Source organism: Cariama cristata, unplaced genomic scaffold (genome assembly GCF_000690535.1).
Source record: "Cariama cristata isolate BGI_N322 unplaced genomic scaffold, ASM69053v1 scaffold14574, whole genome shotgun sequence".
NCBI lineage: Eukaryota > Metazoa > Chordata > Aves > Cariamiformes > Cariamidae > Cariama > Cariama cristata.
The window spans coordinates 9,132-35,272 of NW_009612447.1; the positions used below are offsets into that span (position 1 = coordinate 9,132).

General features: G+C 40.4%; 1 protein-coding gene across 2 annotated transcripts in view; it reads right to left on the bottom strand.

The window, feature by feature from the left end:
- Positions 1-2,769: 2,769 nt before the first annotated feature.
- GPATCH2L (G patch domain containing 2-like) overlaps positions 2,770-26,141 on the bottom strand; it is a 30,642-nt gene continuing 7,270 nt past the window's right edge. The window contains exons 3-9 of one of the 2 annotated variants that reach the window (XM_009698642.1): positions 22,756-22,932; positions 22,305-22,384; positions 20,196-20,263; positions 19,244-19,298; positions 17,158-17,243; positions 8,122-8,213; positions 2,770-2,942 (exon numbers count right to left, since the gene is read on the bottom strand). In XM_009698642.1, the coding sequence (XP_009696944.1) occupies positions 2,770-2,942; positions 8,122-8,213; positions 17,158-17,243; positions 19,244-19,298; positions 20,196-20,263; positions 22,305-22,384; positions 22,756-22,932 (731 nt within the window). Of the gene's footprint in view, positions 2,943-8,121; positions 8,214-17,157; positions 17,244-19,243; positions 19,299-19,350; positions 19,391-20,195; positions 20,264-22,304; positions 22,385-22,755; positions 22,933-26,141 lie in introns of both variants that reach the window. The other variant, XM_009698643.1, reaches the window with a different exon arrangement.

Genomic DNA, 26,141 nt, shown 5'->3' on the forward strand with positions numbered 1-26,141 from the left:
GACCTGCAAATGGATTCTAACCTAGAACAGGAAAGACAGGGCAGTTGCAACAACTTCAGTCTCCGGGCACTTCCAGAAAGTTGCCATGGCAGGAAGTATGACTTACCAAGACAAGGCATGCCACAGTTACTCTTCAGTACCGACACAGGTACATTCAACCTTTAAAGGCAAGAAAGACCTCTTAGGAGCTTACAACCTAAGTAAGGGCATAACCAGATGAACAGTGCTCCTGACCTCAATAGGAAAATCTGTCAAGTTATATTTCCTGCCCCCAAAGAAAAACCATGTGAAGTCTGGCAACCTCCCCCGCAATAAGCGAGATGAAGGCTCCTGATTCCCTAACACCTCAAACACCTCTCTCATAAAAGTTTTAAAACTGGCCTGACACCACAGAAGAAACAGTACTACTCTGAACAATATACTCAGAATGTAGCAAGATACATCAGAATTTGTTTTTAAAAGGGGAACACAGAGGCCAAAATTTAAAATTTTAGCTGAATGATCAGTAATCTGAGTAAGTCTGTTGAATAGACTCAAACCGAGAGAGGTTGTGGAGGATCATTCATGAGATTAAAAACATTCAGTTGCATAAACGGTCTCTTAGGGAACCACTCCCTGTCACTGAAACAGCCTGCAAGTTAGGTTACAAGGCTTCCAATTCTAAAATTTATCGGCAGGTTGTCAGGAGAATCTGATCACCTTTCCTCTTCACTGTGTTCATGAGTACTAGATAGTCAAGCTACTACTCTTCAGGTTCACCTTCTCTTTGCATGTTCTAGATTACAGGCCCTCCAGTGCTGAGACTTCATGTGCTACCTCTTAAGCACCACTGCTCAAAACAACTACAAAATAAAGACAATCCAATGGCTACTTTAAAACAGGAATGCTCCTCTCTCCACAAAACACTTACAGCTTGTCCCATAATCCAAACTGACCTCTGTACTCCTTCAGCAAGATAAAAAGGCTTCCCCTGTTCTAATTAGTTCTAAAATGTACCACCACCAAAAAAAAAAAAAAAAAAAAGGTTTTGAGAGGGATTTACAATGACAGATCTGACAGTTAGCTTGGGTTGTGAAATATAAATCCAATTTCAATGTCTCCCCAAGAATAAGTAGGTATTAGGGGAATCAGACACGGACAGTGTGTCTGTAGTATATCTGTATTTGTCAATCATGATTTAGTTAGTCATTCAATTTTTGTTTTGTGTATGCTATGACCATTTAACATTTTAATACAGAGTTAAATATAAATCACCGCTTTATATCCTCACAATTAAACCTGTCCCTCAGCTATTTGATTTATAAGGGAGAGCAGAACACTGCAAAACCACTAAAAACATGCAAGTTTTGTTATCTACTTAAGAGTGCTCACTGCACCTCCACATTCAAAATGAATTTTACAAGCTTAAAAGGTCCTGTCTGAAAGCTCCACCCAGTGAGGAAAGTGAAAAGAGTTCTATGCATACAAATATATACTATTTTTAAAGGACTTAAGAAGCTGTGCGACCCCCTGTTCCTTGACACATGTTATGCAGTATATATTCTAAAAACATAGGCCAAAATATGCTCCAGACAGAGTAATTCAAGAAAAGTAAGTGGAGTGTGATCAAGAATTCAAGAAAAGAGAGGGAAGAGATAACTATCCATACATTCTGCAACACAGAAGGTAATAAGGGATGAAATGGAAGTGCTGTGAAGAGAAGAGAATCTCTTTAGTGTACGCTAGAGTAAAGTACAATCATCAGTAGGTGGAGACACCTCCAGTAGCTATAGCAGACAATACTTTTTGAAGAGAAGGAAAACATGAGACAGAAGCGATCTGATCAATACCCAGAATGCTCTGAACTCAGGTGATACCTTGAATGGCTTTTTTGTTCAATGGCATATTAACTTCAATGGCAAGCATCCTTTAGAAATGCTAACAGTCATTTTTTTAATTTATACACCAAGAAATAGAAGTTTCGTATATCCTCTATCATACTCCAAGGATATTCAAGGGACCAGGTTCCTTTCCAGGACACCAGTTTGCACATTTACGTCCAAGTAGTTCTCCCAAATCCTTATCCAGTAGGATATTTAGGAAAGAACATGCAATACACCAGCAAGACTAAAAGATGTTCAGAACAAGGGTGCACGAAAAGGTCTACTGGACCATGCTGCCAGTGAGCCAATGGCAATTTCTGAATGGACAAGCACCGTATCTGCTTCACTAGAAGCAACGTGACTCGGGTCCATTAGCACATAGCCTGAAAACATTCTGCTAATACAGAATTCAGGTTCCATGTTTCAAATTGTTTTGCATTCCCTCCTCATTCCCCAGCCAAGAAATCCTTCTGGCCTGGAAGAAAGCAGGGGGAGCCTTTTGCCTCCCTGAGTGGCAGTGGGACTTTCACCCCAAAAATGCCAAATGCACAAACAAGCAACGTGTCCAGGGGGTGAATAAAGATCTGAAAACCGAAAAGAATCTGTACATGACCCAGCATACATAAGCTGGCATCAGGGAAAAAAAAATGAATGCATAATAAATACAGCAATAGCAAGAACGTTTTTAAAAGCCACTGCGGTCCCAACACTGATTACCTTTTTTTAAACATAGATTCACAAACATGATGTAGGTATGTGGGGCACACAGACCAGTCTGGATGATGGCACTCATCACGCACCAATACTGAAGATATCACTACTGCCAAACAAGATGTTTGGTGAAGACACACACCAGAGTCAAACACTTCCAAATTCCAGCAAGCTTTTATAGTTGCAATGCTTCCTTTTAGCTGTATCCAGGGCTCTTCTCTGGTGGCATTTTAAAAAAGTTACTGGAGGCAGCAGTAGTGGCTTTCTCAGTTGCTGGTGTTTTCCCTGTCCACTCAGAGTTCTGGGATCTCGGGGATGGTGTTGCTGGTAGCTCTGACTCTGCTGCATCCATGTGAACAGATAAAGTTGCTGGAATAAAAAATTGCAGGAAAAGGGGGGAAGAGGAAGAGAGTAGGAAAGGGCAATAGAAAATAAAGTTAGAACAAGTGACTTCATGGCAAACGCCTCATATATATAATTTCTTATACGAAGGTGTTATTTACAGAGTTCCTACAAGTTCCCCTGCCAAATTCCTTTGAAATACAGGTTTTTGATAACGATCCTCACATTCAGAACATCAAGTTCCCAGTCCACTAACTAGTTGCCTTAGTCAAAGTTCCTGATGAAAAATCAAGAGCTTTAGCTGTCCCATACTTAAACTGAATCAATTCATAATCATTCAACTGAAGATACCTTGATCTCTTCACAAAGACTCAATTAACCCTGTATCTGAGAATTTCAAAGTCTCTGAAGGCTTGGCAAATTTCAGGTTGCAAACCTCAGTTAAAGAGGAAAATATACCTCTCCTCCTTACCCAGTAAAGGCAGTACTATGAACCTCCACATATATCCAGTATGTTAAATCAGCATATTATAACAACAAGCTACATGCTAAGCTAGGTTGGAATCCATTCTCATTTTCTCAATACAACCACTGCTTCAAAATTGGACAGGCTATAATTAGTAAGAGAGATTTGCAGATCCATAGCTCAACCCAACATTCACCCAAGTTTCCAGAAGGATTGTTAGAAACCTAGAGATATTAGAGTTTACTCCCATTCTCGGTACCCTGAATCACTCAATCCTCACAAGCAGAACAGGGCAGGATGAAAAGTAATTGCCACAGGAGTCTTTGGGGCAACAGGAATTTTTTTAAACTGCTTCAGTACAAAACACATCTCTTTTTCATTGTATTCTGACAACAGATAATAGTTGTTCATGTGTTTTTATTACAAGTTGCGTCTGCTGCTCTGTAGTGGATGAAGGATAGAGAGGTCATAACAAGCCTCAACTAGAGGACTGATTTCTTTGAAGTTCAAATAAAAAGATAGTTCAATGCTTGAGGTTCCACACTGAGTAGATCTGGAACCCAAACAATCCTGCTTCTGTAAATCCAAAACAGTGAGTCACTGCCATACAACCACAATACAGCTGATAACAGCACATTGCGTATTTTACCTCTAGCCCGTCAACTTGCTCCATCTGAAGGTCATATGAAACATGCAAAAAAAAAAGTAAGTCAAAGTCTTTAAACCAATAATCACCACCAATACTACACTACGGGCCCCTCAATAGCAGCCTCCCCCCTCAGGCTCTCCATCTTCGCTCATAAAAAGAAAAAACGCAAAGGACTGAAACAGGCTTCTTGCTGCTGGGTACCATCACACCATGACAAAGAGTGAATGCATTAGCAAGAAATAGGAGAAGGAAAATTCACCAAATTGCTACTACTCAGACTGTTCTCTGATAAGCAGTTTCAGAGGCTGCTAACTGGTACCTTTTAGAAATTATTATTTTTCACAAGCCAAGTGTGAATACATGCCAAGGCAGACAAAAATCTGTTTATGCAGATTTTTACCCCAGACTCACTATAATACCTGAACAGGATGCCAGTTACCATGTGTACTACTACATATATAGGGGACTGGACCACAAACATTAAAAACATCAATGTAAAGCTGGACAACTGTTCGCTATTTATTTCAGAAGCATCTATCCTTGTGGCCTATTCTGACAAACAGAAGACAGACATGACAGTCTTCACCAGATCCCTTTCAAACCAGAGAATAACTACCATGAGAATAACATTTTGTACAGTATTTCTCAGATGAGGTCTACTGTGCCACTGAGGACATTATTCCACATCTATTGCACTGCAAGAGAAAGTAAACACAGGGACCCTATCCATGCCTTCTGAAGCCCCTAAGTCTTAGATTACTGAAAGTTCAAAGGGTGTTTATCACTACAGACTTTCTTCTTCCCTAGGCACTGGCTGTTGGTCACTCAGTTGGATGAACTTCTGATCTAATCCAGTACAGCCAGTCTTACTTCCTCCAGATTTCCTTATTCTACTGCCAAAATATGCCAGCCAGCCTTTTGTTCTTACCTGGTGAAAGTCTCGTGCTTTAGGGCTCACACACTGCTCAACTGTATAGTGTGGAAAGCACTAAGTTTAATTTTCAGTCTTTCTAAACGTTTGCATAAGTTTGCCCAACTTTATTTTGATAAGTCACTTCCTGAAGTGCAAATGAATTCTGAATTTTCTACCCGCTTTTTGTTGCTCTCAACAGTCAGGCCTTTTTCCAAAATGCTGTTCTTTAACAGCTATGTCAGTTACGGTATTTAGGCCAGTTAGCCTCACAGGGTATCACCATTTAAGGCTGGGTCAAATCAGGACAAAGGGCAAGACTAATACCAGAAGTTTAATGCTGTAACAATACAGTAGAGACCTAGGCACTTCTGCTACAGTAATGCATGTTTTTTGATGTTCATACAAGGGTTTCTGACAAAAGATGCTTTACCAGAACCCATAAATACTCATATTCATAAAAGTGCATGAGAAGACATGGAATAAACTTAGTTTGCTTGCTCCCAAATAAACATATCTCTAGCTCCCTTCTCATTCCTGCAGCTAGAATGGATCCACATCTCATATGCCTTTTATTAGCGTCTTCTGATTTCAGCCAAATTCAACTCAAAACTTTCTGTGGATGGTGCGGAGGTGACGCGACAGGGGAAGATTTGTAGCTGCGTGTTTAAGAAAGAAGCTAAATTCATCACAATGACAGGGGAGAGTGTTGGCAGAGATTTGAGCTATTTATTCTTTTAGGAAAATCCTATAAAGAATGACATGAGGAAGCCTCTATCTGCAGTCTTGTTCATCACACTGGTGAGAAGTCCGATAACAGATGTATGCAGTAGCGTGATTTAGTGCCGGGAGCTGGCCCCTGATGTGTATTAATACAGCGGCAAAGTGGAACGAGCCCCTCTTCATCACTCATCTCTATAAAAGAGGTGGAATCCGAGATGGCCCGATGTTCGGCAGAGCAAGCCCATTTGTTCTGCTGACTGATGGAGCCAGCTCAGGCTGTGTCCTTCACCTCCATAGGGCACTCAGGTTGCAAAAAAGGAGATCACTGAAGCAGGACCTGGTCAACAAGTGAGACGAGAGCAGTTGGACTCAGCTAAGGATCTGTTTAAAGGTGAAGAAATCCAGCACTCTGTGTGCCTGCAGTGACAGGCATGGGCCTGCATTCTCATTCACCCGTGTTTCATCTTTTGCAGAAGTAATAAAACACCACAAACATAAAAAGCCTCTGTAGTGAGAAAATGAGGCTGCCATGATTCCTCAGGTTCAGGGGAACCTCAGTATAAGATATTTATGTAGGGGTGAGTAGATGCATGGCAAGGGAGAAAAATCTGTATCTATCTCAATGTCTAACAAGCATAAGTCTTCAGTTAATTCTACATTATTTCAGAGTAATCCTACATATTTCTACTGGCATTAGTAATTCCACAGTCAGATCACCTTTGACAGAAATAATACCAGATTTCAGAAGTTTCCAAGTTACATGCCCAGGCTGTGTTCCAGCTGCAATTGGGAGACTGGTGTAGAAAGTCAGCTAGGACACAGCTCCAGTTACCCAATCATAAAAATTTCTTTTTGCAAGTAGGTACTGCAGCAAATCCTGCCCACAGCTATTAACTTTGCTGGGAATATTTCTAAACAGGGTCTAAGGAAGAGATCTTTACCATTTCTGGCCATTAAAGATCCTGCAGCACTTCTCTCTTGATGATCAGCACAAGCATCCTGTCCGGATTCCACTAACTACACTCTCCTTCCTTATTTGTAATACATACGCTAATTTTCTCTCCCTTAACCCTAAAAAAACCCAGCCTTTCAAACCTCTGTGCTATTTTCCAGTGCTGAGTTCCACTCCAGATGCAGATTCAACTCTTCAAAAAATGTTCACTATACATTTGCCTAGTCAGGCAAGTACAATTTACATAATATTTTGGAACATGAAGGCATAGAAATATAAGCTCACTCTATAGAAAGTGACCAGCAATGCAGTACAGAATACACTCTGAACAGTAAACAAATGGGCAGGTAACAGGGAACAGTGAGAAACTAGCATTCATACCAAGAAAACCTAGTATCCCAGAACTAAAATTCTGTGGCTACAGATACATGATTTTATCAACCCTTTCACTACAGAAGTTTGAATATCCTAGCATGGAATACTCAAAAGCCAGGAAAAAAAATCTCCCAAATAAACAGTCAACAATCGATGAAGCTTTTGCTGAGCAACAGATTATTAATTTAATGTTCTTTCATCTTCTTTTTTTAATACAGAACCTTTCAGACAGTCTGTAATCCAGATCTGTGACCTGGAGAGCTAGCAAAATTTTCTTCCCTACTTCCTTATTCTACTGTCTATCCACCAGCCTAAGGAAAAAACACAAACTTCATTCCTCGATTCATCATCGGTTCCTTTGGTCTTCCCCACTGTTTTCACATCACCAGTTTTCCCACCACCTTGTTACTGGATTACAACAATAGTTTTTTAATAAGCTAATTGGAAGAACATGGGTCACTTGATAGTAGGCAAAATATTTCAAGAGAGGGTAGGGTGAGAGGCCAGAAAGAAGTCTCCTAAACCCCTCTGTGTTCTGCAGATTAAAACTTTTTCAGATTCTGATGAGTAATCAATCACATTCCAGAAATATGCCACATGAAAATAAACCAGTATTTTAATCACTACATCCCCAGAGCAAGAAAAAGAAAAAAGTGACTATTTTCATCCACAAGAGTAAGACAACTCGCAGGGAATAGATGGTCTCACTCAGTCATGATATAAAAATTGCCAGATTTCTGCTCCTGTGAAAGTGTCTAGAAACACCCTGTAAAAGGGCACCAGAGACACCAGCTAACGTCAGCCCAACACTGATGGAACACACTGTGTATATTGATCACCTCCTTATTACCATGTACTGCATAATTTAGGAAGAGTGGAAATAACATCTTATGAAAAAACAGACTATTACATGCTGTACAGTGAAGCACTGTAAATTACATTAACTTGCCATAGCTGCATCATCAAAGATTTATTTAGTAGGCAGCTTTTGATGCCACGCAAAACCACATGATATTCCTTCTCACATGTTGCCTCTCACACACACGTTTCATTAGTTTCAAGTGACTCTGGCTCTTTGCTCAAGAGGGACACGACTTTAGAAATGCTGGCACACAGATAAACCCAGGTTACCTGATGTTGGGCTGGACACGGAGGCTGCAGCTGGCTTCCGTTTCCTCTTGATGTCCCTTGAGCATGGTGGTCCCAGGTGTACATTTGCTTGCCTACAGAGAAATTAAAACAAATTAAACTGTGTTCCAGTATCACCTTCCTGTAAGACTCTGGCCAATCACTCTCCAACTCCCACCTTCCCATCAGTCTCTTAACGAGTAGGCAGCACAAATCAAAAGCTTCCCAGGGAAGCTTTGCTCACATTCTTCGTAAATATACCATTATGCTCCCACTTCTTTTAAGAGCTCATGCACATGAACAGCTCAGAAGAATAATTATTTCTTAGCCTTGAAAGGATCTGGTTTTGTATTAACTTTAAAATACCTCTTTGCATAAGTAAAGATGTGATCAAGCAGCGATATGACACACGTCATACCATTACTTCTATAAAAGCATAACAAATGTCTGCAAGATTCTCTTTAAAAAAAAATTGCGTATTTGCTCCCTTAATCAGAAATTATTTTGCAACCTATTTAGTACTGTAGAGTCATCTTAGAATGTACCTATATTCCAAATGTCCATGCATATTGTTTCCACTACAGTAGCAAGTTCATAAAGTTAGGAATGCAAAACTGTCTCATGCATTTTCAAAATTATCATTTCCTTATCAAGATGCTGTGAAAACAGCTGAGTCTGGCTTATGGTAACACAGCCTTGCTTATGGTAACACAGTCCTGGTCATATCAACTGTTAAGTCTGAAGCCTACTGAATACTACTTCAGTTTAACCATTTCCCAGTTATGAAGAAACCCACATTATTGGGACTGACTTGAACTGAGCACTCCTCCAAGTTCTAGATGTAGGAAGAAGAGAAGTTTAATTCAGAAAAGACAGTCCTGGCAACAGACCAGAGAACTTTCTTAAATACAATCCATAATGAACACAAATGCGTAATTTAGCAATGACGTTGGGTTCAAATCCCTGCTTTGTCTGAGATAACAGTTTCTTTGGCAAGTTCCTTGGTCACCCTCTGCATCAGATCTAACACACAAAATGCAGAACTACTGTTTAAATAAAAGCCATTAAAGATTGTGTAGTGCTTATATGCCATAAAGATTGGAACCATATACATTTTGATGAATAAGTGATGAAAATCTTTTGTGTCTTCAAAAGCTTGTTATTTTGATTTAAAAAAAATCCTGAAAGTTTAACACACACATTTATCAAGCACTAAAATCTTTCACAGATATCAAAAGGAAAATTCCATGGCTTTGTATTTCCATGCCAAAATCTATTTCCAAAAAAAAACCAAAACCAGGCAGCATATTTATAGTATATACAATTTTAGATGCTGAATTTATGCAAAACCAAAGTGTGCTGTTGTAGCTAGACAGAACAGTATAGGGAGCACAAAAAATTTCCTATACCAGCCAAGACTATAAATTGTCTGAATGCTGCTGGGTCTACCTACTTACCTGTAACAAATGCACAACCACAAAATAAGAAAGAAATATCTACCATTCTTTCTTCTCAACTAAAATTAAACAGTTCTACAAGAAGTCTCCAAGATCTGTCATCTAAATCTGACATTAAGGAATAGTTTCCAAATTTTTTAAATTGTGCTAAGTTTCACTGACAGCCAATTTTTCAAATCTGGGAACGCATATTGATATAACCAGACAGAAGTCTCCTGAAAACATGAACTAAAGGCTTTCAAAAATACCAGCACACCTATAGACTGCATATTCAAATCTTGTGTTTGTACACAGAAATGACTAACCTCTAAGTGACTTCGCATATGCTGAAAACTGCTTTTGTACATCTAGGCACACATAGCCCAAGGAAAAGATAATCTCAATCAAGTGAAACTTCAGTTTTTTATTTTGCATCAGTGACACAGTATTAGATTACTAACTAGATGACTACATAATTATATATAATAATCCAACTCATTTCATCACATAATAATAATAATAATAATAATAAGGTTCCCTTTTTAATTTTATGAACTTACACCAACATTAGCCAGTTGATCCTTAGTGGAGAATCACTATGGACTAGGAAAGAGGTATGCACTATCATTTCCAAGAGACTTTATGCAATTTTTCTCAGTTCACAAATGTTACAGCTAAATTTCTAATAAGAGCTCCCGGCTCTCAGCTCCATGCTCAAACCACATCTACCTTTACCTCACGATTACACAGGGGTAAAAAATAAAAAGAAAAATGAAAACAGAATATGAGAATCTCAAAATCCCTTCTTGTAGTGAAAGTAAAGGCAAATCATACTCCAGCTGGAGACTAATAGCAAGGATGCTGCACCGAGCAGCCCTGCCTCTAGCACACAAAGGCTCACAGGTCATAAATTGTCTCTGTAACATGTATTTCATTCAGGTTTATCCCTTATTGATCAGCCACACTTCAGTTAGTAAATCAGGAATCTATCGATTACTCACTGGCTCTGACTGACCTGGTGGTAAAAGTGTCAGTTTCAAGTGGCTGGTGCACTTTACAGACACCATAAATCTGCATACAGGGAATCTCCAGGTGGTAGGTACCTTGGGACAGAGAAGAGCAGAAGAATCCACACAGGGATGATAGTCTTCATTAAGACATGGACAGAAAGGGTGTCTGAGCTGTAATTTATGAAATACGCATTTTTTGCTAGATACCACACTTTGAAAAGTAGATTTCTAATCACAAGCTCGCATACAGGTGCTATATCAGTAAGAGAATAGAACTGGTGAATCCCAGTTTAACAGCAGACTCCTAGAAACACCACCACCAGGAAAGTCAGGCCATGGGTATGCACAGCACACAACATTGCAGTGGACAGGCTGAACTATAAATTGTGAAAATCTCACTGACAGGCTGCAACCATGAATTAGTTTTTCTGCCAAAGTTGAATTTTAACAACTCTTCTGACCAGTTTAAAAATTACTCTGAAGTAAAATAGAACAGGTCTGAGAGGAAAGGCTGATGGAAAATGCACATTTGTGCATTGTCAGAAGCCCTACTGTGAAGAAGTCTGAGGCACAGAGCTTTGTGCGATGAAACATCTGGGCCTAAACGGAGAAACTAGAATGGTACTTACTCTGTCCTTACTGGTTTTCAATCTCTTCTGCTAGGCTTCTATACTTTCTTCAATGTTGCACAAACAGTAATGAGAAAATAATTGCCTGGTTACTTTTGGACTATGGCTGGTTGATCATAAGAAAAGACGCAGTGCTCAGTCACCGTTGAATCTGCTAGGTGATCAGAGACTAATGTGAAAGCCTAGTTTACGGTCTAGAGAGGACTGAAATTCAAACCTGGGAAAAGAAAAAGTAGAACACACCTGGAGAGATAAAGCAGGATCCAAAGTACAGCTACACTGATGGCTGCAATATATCCAACGCACACTGCAGCCCCTCACTGCCAGGAATTAGTGAATGAAAAATGACGTATGTATAGAGAAAAAAAAACGGTTTAATATGGAAAAAAGCCTACAGTGTCTTTCTGACAGTTGATGATTTTTTTTTTGTAATCACAAACTAAAGGAATTATCCAGGAAATATGGATTTGTCTCTTGCTTTTAATATAGTTCTTAAGGTACCTGATTCTGCATGCAGGTCATGCTGGAGAAAAAGTGGGCTTTGCTATGCAGAAAGCTTGAGATTCATTGCTGTCTCCAATGTGTCAGAAGTAATGCTTCCTTTTATTTCTTTTCCACATATTTATGCTACGATTTTTTTTTTAAATGAACTCTAATTGCATACACCTGACTCCTACCTCACTCCTACAGTTCAAGGTGATCATGTGCTGGACTATAGGGTCACAGGAGCTTGCCACTATTTTACAGCTACCACAAGGCTTCAACAGAAAATTAGGATTGGCCGTACAATCTGTGGGAGACAATACAGAGCACAAGCAAACACCAATCCACAAAGAACTTTACTGAACAGCATCAGGCCTCTGAAACCTTCATTATCTGTGAAGAAAAGTCTAGATTGTAAAGTGATGTTCACTCACTCAAAATTTGTGGTAAAAAACCACCTTAGTCTCACAACAGAGGTCTCCAAGAAGACCCTACAGAGCTAACTGTGACAGCCTGTGGCCTTTTCGGAGGCAGAAGGCACATCGCACACTTGGGGGTATACGCCTCTCACTGTAACCTCACATCATCCAGATTCTCTACTGACAATCTCTATTCTAATCCTATCCTTAGAGGAAGCAAAGCACTTGGATTATGTACTGAAAGTGAGAAGCAGCCATTAATCTACTGTCATACAAACGAGGGATGCCATTATCCTCATGTTAAAGTAAATGTTCAACATAGACAGCCTCTAACAAGGATACTACTATTAAAACTCCACAGAACCCAGCTGTTGCTGTTGTGATGCTATATTCCCAGCAAACATAGGTCAAATAAAAGGCTGTTTCTCTAAGCCCTGAGGTGTTACCTGAGGCTGTTAATGGTGGCTTCACAAAATTAATAGTAAAAGCAGAGTTCTTCCTCCTCTTTGACTATAGACTCATCTGGGCACCAAAGTCTGATCTGCACAAAATACATGTAAATCAACACAAGCTGCTCATCCAATCTGCATGCAAAGCTCCCAAGCATGCAAGTGGTTCTTGCTATTGCATCACACTGTAGATATTTCCTGTGCGTAGCAGAGTCTCCTCCACCCTGCAGAGCCTCACAGGAGAGCTTCTAGAGCACATCTTCAGATCCTAAAATCACTAGCAGATCAGCTCACTTGTTAAATCATCTGAATCTCACAGGTCTTCATGCAGCAGCAGTCTCTTCCCCAAGTAAGCGTTCTAATGAGGTAGAAATTCCACTCCTAAAAGTCTGTGTGTGGCAAATGCAAGTGAAAGCCTTCTCTTTTGGTTTTCCATGTAAGCATTCTAAGCAGACATGATGTGATCCCATATATTGCATTCTCTATTTTCATACTGAATCACATGATATCTGTGCCATAAAGAGTCCTAATATTTGCCAGACCTGCTGAGTACACAGATTTGATAATGGCAACATGCTTTATAGGCAAAGAAAGCAATAGCAAGTAAACAAAATTCTGAAGCCAAGGGGAATTTATTTTTCACTGCAGAGAATTAAGATTCACCAAAATGGGAGCATTAGGCCTCAGACAGCTGCATGTGACACTAGGTTGATAGCTGCTGTTCATTGCATGCCTGTCAGAAGAATTCAGTTACATCCCCAACTGGAATATTAGTCAGGCTTTAGCAAAGGAAGACATGAAAGTGCTCCAGCTAAATGGAAAAAGAGTTTAAAAAAACTAGGGAGAAAGATGCCTAAAGCAGTTGACCACAGACATTTTTTACATAAAGACAATTCCAGGAAGATGAAGATGTGTGGATAGGTTGCCTGGAATGCACTGGATACTGTCCTGGTCAAGTGGGAAAGCGTGAAATTGTGAACATTCGTTCACTCCTTCACCTGCCTCAGGCAAGGCTTGACATTGCAGGCAATCCTTGTACTTCCACATGCTTGGGTAAGAAGCAGAAATGTCAGGACCTCTGCACAGATACAGAAAGGAAAGAACAAGATTTACTTTGACAAGCATATTTCTAGAGCTAGAACTAGAATTAGAGACATCCAAACCTTTTCACCTAACAGCACCACCAAATCCAGGGTATGGAGCAACTGCCAGTTTACGAGGAGATGATCACTCACCTCTTTAGATCTTTAGCCCATGTTCCAGGCGAGATGAGACTTGCTTCTAAACCCAATTAAACTCTAAGTTTACAGTTCATATTAACTGAGAGTACATGCAAAGCGATTTTCTTCAATTCATCTATACAGTTCAAAGGTGCCTCTAACACAATTCTTCAAATCTCCACCTTCAACATCTACTTGCCACCTGAGATCCACTTTTCCTATGACCTCCCGTTGGACCATTTAATTGCGTTTTTCATCCATAACCCTATTTTCAAGGCTAGGCAAACAATAAATGGCATTAGGGACAATTTATCTTCTACCTTCCTCTCTTATTCTATCTGCTATTCAAAATCAAATTGAAGGGAATATTGGCTCTAGGCTCTTCTGAAACTCTTATTCTGCCTCAAGGGAATACCATTCCACCAACCAACAACCTGAATGTCTTCCCACTGATAGAACCATTGAATAACCAAAACCTAGTAAGATATTCTGCTTGAGCCTGTACAAAATCCTCTCAAGTAGGAGTTCAAGAAGAAAACTCTGTTCAGACCACTCCTTTCTCCCAGAGAGGCAAATGAGCAGAGGGGGAAAGAGGGGAAGGATCACTTGGGCTATTCGTGCAAGTCTCTACTTGCTTGCTTTTAACAGCCTGCATCGTAAAGCCGAAACCTTAACAGACAAGACATGATTAGCAAACGCTTTATGCTCTTAAAGGAGAGTAATTATAGGCATGTAAAAAAAGGAAGAGATCCCCGAGGTACTCTTCCTTGCATGCCTCCCGAGAGGCAGCAGGGCCATTAAAAATTCCATGATGAAGAGGAAAAACAGCCTGGGAACAGCCAGGAGGCAATACAGCAAATTAATACACCAGCCGTCCCTTGGGAGGACTGCAAGAAAGCAGGAAACTCTCCTCACTTCACAAAATAAAATTATACCACTAATGATAACAGTCACCACACACACTAAACTGCTTCTAATGATGGGTGAAATTCCCAGTGCTGTGCATACACTTTGAATGAAATCTCATCACAGACATAAAGCAAGAAAGGTAATCTTGGTAGTGTACAATTTATACAGCCTTTAAAAAAAGACTTCCCAAGGAACCCTCCACATAGAGCCTCCTCCTTGACACTGAGAAGCCTTTCTTGAACACCCCTGACTCTGCTTAGTATTCTGGCCTTCAGCTCTGCTTAAATGAAGCACTGGGTCACCAGTCTTCCAGATGAACTGCACTTCTAGATGAACTGCACCAAAATCCACCATTGAGACAAAGAAAACATTTCCATGGGAGAGAAAAGACTCCACCTGGCAACTATATTCCATTGGACACATTTCTGATAGCAGAAACTACGCAGAGAGAAGTAATTTTGCATGGCATGGTGGGTATCAGGCTTAAGAAATTGGATGTCCACAACAAGACGACAGTTTCTTCTCTAATACATTTCACATCATTCTCAGGGGATTATCTTCCCCTCCACACACACATCATTCTGACAAATTTCTGACCAGAGTCTCTCCAGGATGAGGCACAAGCTGTTAGAAGCTCACTAAAGCACAAACTACTGGGATTGACAACATCCAAGGCAAAAGAGATGTTAACTAGGGCAATGGCTGAGCAGCGCTTACAGAGATCACCTGAACCTCCTGCAAGAAAATGGACTACTAATAGGCTTGGCTCTTAAAGCATCTAAAGAACAACTATTGTCAAGAAAACCTTCCTGAAAAGGAAGAGTTTCCTTCTGTGCTCTTGGCAGTATCTTTACATAAAGCAAGCATCTTGCACTGAAGAGTTCCATCCTCACCACAGATATGGGGCCACATAACACATTCAATATTTCTTTCTCCTATAAAGATTCTTGAGCACATTTCACACTAAAATAGGAACTACGTTCTCAAACTACAGGCACTTAAAACCACAGCAGCCCCCGGGATAGGACAACTTCCCTGCCAACATTTTGTAACAATTCATCGAGGATTTTGTTTGCCAGGACACCAGTCACCTGTTCATTAGAGGAAGGAACCAAGCATATATTCATTGGTTAACTAGACTACATATTCAGCAAAATCAAGCAAACATGATCCCTTCAGGTTTAGAAATCCCTTGCCACAACCAGTAGCTTTGGAAAGGGCCTTCACTGATCATCATAAAGGTAGAGATTTTGCCCTGTTTGAATTTATAAGCAGGATTTGTCTAGCTCTCCTTTCTGGATGACAAACTTCTGTAGAGCACTAATTAAAATACTCAAGGCACAAGAAAGGTTATCCTAGCTGTAAATGAAGAGACCGATCAATCTTCTTGCTTTACAGGCACAAAACATGCCCAGAGTGGGGCAAAAGGACAGAAAGGAACCAATTTGCTGATGCAAAATCTTCTGAATTCTTTTTATTCTCATCCAGTTGAATGTTTCAAGAGTTGACTTCTTCCTCCCTCCCCCTTTCCAGCTTTAGCATGCTGGCTACAGCAGCATGAGGTCATGGTGCGACATCACAAAATTCCCTGCAGAAGCCAGTGGGAGGAGATGCTTTGCTGGGTGGGTGCCAAGCTTTCATTCAGAAACATACAACCTCAGTACATTTTTCATGCTCTATTTGCTAATTAACAAGGGAAAGAAAGCCATGAAGCTGAAAGTCCAGACGTTTCTTCCAGATTTGGTCCTTCATACAAGCACATAAGCAGAATTGTGTCCCAAGCAAGGCTTTGTCTCCTTGCATGGAGAAAGAGCTCAAGGGCACCTTATCTTTAGATAGTCACCTGCAGCACAAGAATAGGAGTCACCTCCAAGGCCAACACTTGAATTTAATTCAGGATTAGTCAGCAGAAGGTGCCTGAACAGCATATTAACCCCAACTATGCAGACTCAAATATACCTCAACGTTTGGCCAGATCAGATCTAAATTTTCAGCTATAACAATAGAGATAGATATCAAGCCATTAGAGGTCACCTCAGGTGAGTTCTGAATCTGGTCAGAGGGTCTATTTTAGACATCCAGGATACCAAAATGCCTCAGCATGTCACCCACACAAGCTTGTCAGCACTTTCCCTCTCATCTTGTTCCGATTTTAACACTGGGCAACAATACTATGTCCATTTGTACCTATAGAACAGACTTGCAGCAATTCGTTGCACAATCCAAACAGATCACATTCATTTCTCAAAGCACAGTATGTTCTGCCTGTCATACACTGCTTCATATACTCTAAGCGCTTAATGTATTGAGACTCTCAAATAATCTGCATCAGTAGGTTTTATGCTAAGTTTGAACGCAGGCCTCCTAGAGAAAAGTGCATTAACTTCCAGGTCCACGAGTATTGTTCAGACCACATAGTACTAACTGAAGATAACCATGGGAGGGAAGTGAGACAACCCCAACAGAGCAGAGCAAGGGAGTTACCTGGCAGTGCAGTGTGCTGGTGAGCATCTTCGGTGGGAAGCATCAGCAAGCACATCCAGAGAGTACAGAGGAGATAATGGATTGAACTGGAAAGTCAAGAGATTTTATTTAAGCAAGGTGTTAAAAGAAATAGTTTCCAGATACAGCTGCTCAGATCTATTCCCTATAGTTGTTCATACAGGGGTGAACCTAGTTCATATTAGGTGAGAACTGACTCTCACTTCAGACAAAAGGTTAGCATGGGGTGCAACAGCAAATCTCATAACTATCTTCTCACAACAGACAGCCTTATAAGCACACTCCTCTTTCAACTCGCATTATTAAAAATGCTGGTTGACGAACAGCATACTCAAAATGCTCTACTGCTGCATGCCATGGGCAAAAAGTCTGCCTCCCTTTTGAGAAGCCTCTTGTCTACCTTCACATTGTAGGGAGAAGAGTCACCATTACGAATGGTGCAAGCACAGAACTTCCCACAGAGTAGTTCCAATATTTCCTATGGTCGTATGTATCACTGAAACAGACATCTAGAAGACTCAGGCCCATCAGGTTTAGTTCACAATGAGCTCCCAATTCATTCCACAGCAAGTGAGCTGCTCCTCCCACTCCCAACCCACCCCACAATCTTTCTTTGCTAACTGCTTAAAACAAATTTCTGAAACACCACATGGTCAGGCTAATCTTAGATCCCTTCTTAGATGTACACTAGACAAATCCTAAAGGCACCGAACCTGTGCGAGACAGTTTGCAGTAGAAGACCTAACTCTTAAGATTTTTTTTTTTTTTTTTTTTTAAGGTCAGGACAGAAATGCAATAATCTAGTCAATCAATGTCTGGAGCAAACTTTGCTCAATATGCAAATAGGTTTAGACTGGCAGTTTCTCTGGGGTACCTGCATTATACTTCCATTTAGCATCTCTTCTTTATTTATAATTCACATCTCAAGCAGGAAATTCATTTCCATCTGCTTTGCAAAGTGCTGCACCAATCTCCAGAACACTTTTCTTGTATTACTAGAATTACTGATGCATTTTTTAATAAGGACAAATGAATAATCCACAGCTGTAGCAGGACTCATCATAAGAGCTATCTGCAACTCTAGAACTCAGTACTAGGCCTTTGCCTTCAACCTCTCTGAGAAAGAAGAGGCACTATGCACCACAAAGCTGCTGCTATCAGGGAGCTCCTCCTTAAGCTGGACTGTTAGTTTACTGTCAGTGAAGCAACACTGCAGCTGCACAGTAGGGAGAATCACCAGTAACCCTCTGTAGCTGATTCAAGTTCATTGAAGAAAAACAAAAGTAATTTATTTTGGTCATTTTAAAGCTTATGTAGTTATCATTCTTACCTTTAGCTATATAAAAGTGGTATGTGAAATGTTCTGATTAAGAGAAAATGCACAATTGCACAAAGGCCTGCAAATTACTTCTTGCCATATATGTATTTTTAGTCAACTGAAGGGTAAAACAGATTTCAATCTTACTGCTCACCAACCAAAAAACAACTCACAAAAGGAACAGAAGGGAGTGTGCGTGGCTAGGAACACTGTTACAACATGACTGCTCAAATGAAAGATCCTTTTTGCTTTCTGGTATTAAGAACCAGAGCTCTTCTACCTTAAGTAAAAAAGCCTCCTAGCACAGAAGCTACGAAAGACTTACTGGAGAATATAAAAGCACAAACACAAGAGTTTCAATTATAAGAATGCCTATTCCTCTCACTTACCACCTCTTACATTTTCCTGTTATGGCTGCTATTTAACTACAATCAGCTCACCATTTTTTTCCCTTTTTTTGTTGATGAGACTATCAGGTAGAAGCCTGAGCCAAACAAGGCAAAACAAAGTATTTAAAAAGAGAAAAATGTTCCGATTCTTATGGAATTTTGAGAGGCCAAAGCTCCTCCTGCCAAGAGGCATTTTCTCTCCCACTCACTGTCAGAGAGGAAGGCCTACACTAACCTGAAACACGGAGATACACAAAAGGAGTTCCTGAGCTATTCTGTTTAAACAGACAATAAAATGCCTGAGACATGTGTTGTGTCCAAAGCTCAATTAACAAAATGAGAAGAGACAGGGCTGCCTTACCTCATGTGCACAGGCCACAGTGTGTGGGAAATCAGAAGCCGGCACTTTGTTCTTTCTAGAGAGAAGGAAACCAAGAAAATAAAAAAAGTAGAGCAGAGTCAGCTTACCTGGTTGCGATCTCTCTTCCCCATGGATGGTAACCAAAAACTGGAAGGAGGCAGAGTCAGAAGGACAGGTGGGAGCAATGCCAAGGAAGGAGTGAACACGGAGGGGGTGGAAAAAAGGAGAGTTGGGGGTAAGGACAGAAGGGGAAGGGAAGAACAAAGATGGAGGGAGAAGGAGAAAGATTAAACATCAGCAGAACTCATATTAAACACAACAAATTTCAGATCCAAGGAAGAAAACTGGATACCAACAGCTGGTGAAGGCTGGACCCACTGCACTACAGTCATCCTTACCTATCCATTGCCCAACAAGAATAGCATTAGAGGGATGCCAAAGGATAGGCACCATGATTATTTCCAGTGCTGACTACAATTTAAATACACTAATTGGGGAAGGAGACAGAAAACCAAAGAAAAAGAAAGCAATTTTGCAGCTGCCTTGTCGTCATCATTTCTGGAGTCTGGGTATGCACCCATAGCATGACTCCACATAGAAGCTTTTAAAAAAACTAACATATAGGGTTTGGTCTTCTCACACTGTGCAGAAGATCTGCAGTTATTGCAATGGCACATTATAAGGGAGGGGGGAAGAAATAGCTGACTGTAACCAAAAGGGCATTTGAGCAGTGTCCACACACTGGGGTAACCTTGTAAACAAAAGGGAAGTCAGCAATTGTAAATAAGAAAATGGAGAAGCCATCAGTAGAGGACTGTCTCCCATTCCACAGGTCACTGCATGCTTAGGTTACCACCTAGCTCTTCATTCCCTTCAGTCCCAGGAGGGAAGGGGACCCTATAGTTCTTCCTCCCCTCCCAAAGTTCTACCCAACAGCTGTTAAAGGCCTTACTCTTTCTGGCGCGGACCACTAACAATATGACCTAGCCTCTCGGTGCCCGGAGTGCTCACAGACGTCTCCTGAAACACAAAGACAGGTAAAAGGTTGCAGACTCTCACACAGTGAGCAGATATAATAGTTTGCTGCTGCCAATAAGAACAGATCTTACTCCCCTTGGCCACATCCTTTCCTTCCCAGCAGACTCTCAGCTAAACATATTCACTGTCTCCTTTAGAACCTCAAATGAGCTGATTTAACTAATTAGAATGGCAGAAAATAATTCAGTTTTATTTGTGGGTCTCAGTTTTTATTATTTTAGTGATGATATATGCTTGCACAGGGGCACACCAAGAACCGGAGCGGTACAAAGTATGCAGCACAAGGATGAAGTTAAGAACTAGGGAAACGGCTGAGAAGCGCTTATTTCCAGGTTGCGAGGGTCAGCTGGGCCACAAATAGGCTGAGAGACAGGACATCGCACTGTCCCCGTAACAATGGGGATTCACCAAGCACAGGTGAATGAAACAAGGAGTATGCATGAAGCTTTTGCCTCTCTAGCAGCTAAAGAAAAGGTAGATCCTAGAAGAAGGGACTTGCTCTGGGAGCACATTTTTCCCTGCGAGACACTGCTCTGTGTGTGTGCCTGATGCTGGCATACACATACACACACAGCCTGAAGCACCAGCTGTTCATATCTGCATAGCAACTATCTCCAGGAAAGAAATATACTTTGTAGTAAAGGTCTGAAGATGAGGGTAAAAGGCTTTCACAGGTAAGATTTGTTTGTGCCAGGTACATAGGCAAAACATACTCAAAATTTGGGGGAAGTTGTAGCAGCAGGGGTGAAAGATGGGCTATTTGTTACAGCAGGAAAATTATTAAGTTAAAGTGCCGTAATGTTTAAATTTACGGTTTATTACTGTGTAAATTACAAGCCGTACTTTTGGTAATTAGCAGCTCGCTGCCGGGGAGCTCTGAATGAAACTCATTATTTATGATTACAATTTAGAGAGAGATGGGGAAGGGGGAGCAGTGACCTCCGCTGCAAATGACAAAGATCCCTTTAAGGTGATGAAGATGAATTAAACAAGTAAATATTATCCTTCTCATTTGGATCATTAGAGGTGCTGCCAACAGGCCCAGCCACTTGCAGGTGGCCTGAGGAACTCTACCCAAAGCCAGTCTCTTGCCAGCTGAGGATTCATATTTTAAACACTGGTTACAACTAAGCAAGGTGAGTGGAAGAAAGAAGGGGCACACAAGGATCTTTCAAGTGTGACTGAACAGAAGGAAGAAGTCGCACTCCTCTAGGCTCCAGGCCCCTCTAACACACCTTGCTAAAAGACTCTCTAAAGCCAGTCAGCTCAGAAGATATGCCAATATTTTCAAAAGCACAGAGCACATGCCTATAAAATAAAAGCCAAACAGCCAAAACCTTCCTTCTCAGAAACATCTTTTATGACAAACAGCAGCAGTCAACACTCCAAGATCCAGCCTCAACCAGGTGTATCCCTCCATCTTTTAGACAGGCATCTGCAAAGTATTGCTTATTCCTTCAGAAAGAGGACTAACATTTTGCTTGTTGTTTGGCCTACATATAATAAACCTAGTCAATGGCTTCTCGTAACTTTGTCTGCATTATTTATTCTTCTGTCTCCCCACTAAAAATGCAACTGCTAAAACCACCTTCCTTTGCTGCCATACAGAGCAGCCTGCTTCCCTAGCTAAAATTTTGCCTTCCTTCACCTTTGAGTCACCTCTCTGCTCCTGTAGTCTCAGATTATGAGCATGGACAAGTTTCATGCCATCATCATTTTCCCTTACATTCTGTCTAAATCTTCTTGATATTTATGTTCCCTGCCATTCATCTTCAGACCTCCTTTCATACTGCTTTTAGAACTGATCAACTGTCTTTGCCACTCCAAACCTGCCTTAAAATCCACTTAGTCACTCAATCAACTTCTGACAGTCAAAGCAGTTAAACAAATCAAACAATACATGAAACAAAAAATGTACAGGGCCCCTTTCTGCAGAAAACAATTCATGTGGTATCTTAGAAATAGTACTTCAGGACTGATCAGCATTGGAAATACAAAATTATTATGTTGCAAAAGGGAATACCTTGCCAACAAGCCTCCTCCGACCTTTTCGGAGACAACGGGCAGCAGCTCCTGGAAGGCGATTCAGGCGAGCATGAAATCCTGAAAAATCAAACCCAGAAAAACTGAGCAATGAATACAGAAGATTCTTCCTGACAAAAGCACCAGGAAAAATAGTTAGTTCAGTGGTCAAATCATATCCTCTGTCTCTTGTTTCTCAATCTGCAAGAGGTAGATATGCAATTTATTCACAAAACAAATAAAATCCCTATTTAAAAAAGGAGACTCAAGAATGTAGGCAGCTGTTATGAGTATTTTAGTATCCTCTCCAGTAGTGCAGCTATTTTTAATTGGATCATGAAAAAAAACCCAGATCACTAATATCAGTTTAAATTGCAGCACCTTTGAACAGAATCAACTCTTGCCATTACATTAACAGTTCCCAAACACATGGCATTCCTTATGGACCTCACCTCTCTGAGCTGGTCGCGAGGGCAAAAGGAATGTGGAATCTGAGAGCTTGTCCAGGCCTGAGTCAATCCGCTCCACTTCAGATCGATGGTCAGCTCCCCACTTGGGAAGAAGGCTGGGGACAGTGAATCCTGGAACACACTCTCCTTCATAAAACCAATCACTTTGCTCATCATCTCCTAAAGAAATAGGATGGAATTAGCCACAAGTAACATCAATGTGCCCTGTGACAGTCGCACAAAATACTACAGGTAGGCATTTCTGGATGTGAAACAGCTGAAGTCTTATTAGGAATTCCTTCCTGAAGAGCCTTGTATTTGTATTCACTTTCAATGATCTGCAGTAACTATGGGGCCTCACTAAATGCTTTAAACTATCCAACTCATCAGTCTACAGAATTTCCCTATAGAACAAAGCCTTCTTTATAGACCTGCCTAGGGCAGCTTTAGCACTCTGTTGCGACTGCATCTCATCAACCTTAGTTCAATGTTGTGTGATGTCTTATGCAGAACTCTTTCTCTGAAGTAATTACTGTGACAGAGGTAGAGGCCAATCATTTGGCACATGTTATAGGCTGTCACAGGAGAGACTTCACAACAGGAGAAGACCAGGCTCACAGAGTAAGCAAAAGGAGCGTACTCACCGATGAGAAAGATCCCTAGTCTCCTAAGACAGCAGCTGAGAGGAAACGACACAACCATTAGAAATGGTCACTCTGAGTGTAAGTACAAACCATGCTGTGAGTGTCTCTCAAGAAAAATTTCTTAGAATCTGTCAGAACTACAAACCCCCTGCAAAACTAGAGCAGCAGCAACAGATGTCAGGAACAAACTCTTCATAAAGCAGGGTCACTGTAATTAATGCAGTTGCAGTCTAAAACTGAACTGCATCAAACACCATTCATGGTAGATCTGCCTGGCCAGAAATCCCCTGAGAGCAGCAGTCTGTGAACAGCGCAAGAAAAAAGCAGGAACAGGGCAAAGAACCTGACACACTGAGCTTTTCAGTAACCCAACTAACAAACAGTCCCATGTAATTGCAAGGTAGTTCACCTTGCCTTAAAAAACTAACACACCTGACTCAGGGAAAACGCTCATTTCCCTACCATTAACTCTCAACTTAAGCATCCCCACTTACTCTCTTTTCCTCATCAACTTACATTATTCCTGACTGAAGTCCATTATGCCTACCCATGCATCTTGGCAGACAAAAAAAAGGAAAAAAAAAAAGGAACATAAGAAAAAACCTCACCCTAGTAAGAATGCTGCAATCTTGCACATAACAGAAGCAGCAACACCCAAAACCAACTCCAATAAGCAACAGGTAGGACAGCCAGAACACTTTATCCCAAAGCTCTGACATTGCTTTTTGTTTCTGTAATATGTCAGTTGGCCTAGCACGCTTGCGACAAATACATCTTAAAACATAAACATCCCTACCCACCTTATAATAAATTAAAACTAAGAAATGTTGGATAGTTCTTCTAAGTGATAATTTGTGCAAAAATATCCCTACACTTTTGGATCTATGAGCATAGCGCACTGTCATATCTCAAATCTCTACTTTAACAATCAGGAACATATGCTAATACCACAGTAACTTTCACCATGAGAGATCCCAATGCATTTAAAAAACAAACAATCAAACAAACAAAAACCACAAACAACTCACAATCAAATTATAAGCTAGGACCATTCTCTGCTCACAGAAATGCACCGGTAGCTGGAATTGCAAAGACAACCTATTTAATTGGCAACAGCACAAATACTACATGATGTAACCTCAAAAGAAGGTGGGGAAGAAAAATTACATTCAATTTAAGTACACTGCAATCTTAAATTTCCCACTATTCAGTTTGGAATTGTACTAGAAAACTATTTCCAAGATGATGATCTGTGACAGGGAAAAGAAAAAAAAAGTAGTTTTGCACTCTCTCCATCTCACTTAAGTGGAAAGCTATTGTTTATTATTTACTTTATGACTAGAAATTGTCTAAAACAAGGGAGATGTTTCTTATTTAACCTGAAAGCACAAAATATTTTAACCCTTTTTAACACAAATGTAAGCTAAAACAACTTGGTCAGAAAGCTGTTATAGTACAAACTGTTTGAACAGACATAGGCCTCATGACTAGGATGTCAAATCTCTTCTAGTACATAGACAAGGAAGGCTGTAATTGGATTTTATTAATTTATTTAAGTAGTATATTCTATATGCTCTTGTATATTGGGTATCCTACTTCTAGTAGCAGCCAAAAGTTAATGTCTAAAACAGGGTATAAAACCAGGCCAAGTATATAGGGCAAGCATATAGACAAGTATATATATATGTACACACACTATCCAGTCTACATCTATCTTGCCTTGGGTGATGAAGTAAAAATTCAACACTTCAGTCACCACCCTGCTTCGTCATCTGATATGCAAGTGCTCACTAATTTCAGCTTCTCCAGAACAGTCATCAGTAAAAAGACAGGACAAAAGATCTGACTTTACTGTTGCTTTTGAAGAATGGGAGGGTGGAAACAGTTATTTTTCGGCAAAGGTCAAAGCCGGTATTTGAAATCCCTGCTCTTAGGGAAGGTATTATAGCCACCTAAGACCACAACAGATCACTCCCTACAGCCTAACATATTATCAGAAAACACATAAGCATATTTGCTATCATTGTGTTGCCTCACACACAGATACATGGGTCAGTAACAAGCTAGTGGAAGCAATATTTCCTACTGAGTTACTGACACTACTTCCTTTAGCGCTCATATATTCCCAGAAGAGATCTCATCCAAATCTTAGCTTGCAAAATGTGACACAATCAGAGTGCACACCAGCAGAAGCTGCACGGAATTATAGGTCTCTAGGGTCACATGCCACCTGCTCCAAATATAATAGTCCTGACTGCCTATGTGTCTACTATAACCTTTTTCACACTTACTTCTGCCATATCCCCCATAAACTGGACACTGTGCTGCCACTGATAAAACCAGATTACACTCCACACTCAAACCTCCTAAGAAACCATTCCTACAACAGATATTGAAAATACTAGGCTCAACTAATGCACACAAGAGCAAGGGAGGAATGTGTATTTAAAGAAATAAAAACTATCACATATTACTGTTGTCTTCTTAGCACAGTCTGTTAGGCAACTTGTTAGTACTAACTGATTTTTTTTTTTTCATATCATCTCTTCCTGCCCATGGAAAAAAGAACGAACAGATTTAGGCACCAATGACATGTAGATAACAATTAAAATGCCTACAGAAACAAATCATAAGCTCTGCTCTTTCGTTATGGAGAGCTCTAAAACTCCCCTTGTATTTCTGTGCCTTTCCATAATGATAGCTTCTTATAGTTCAAATATTATGGATCTGACATACAAAGTACTT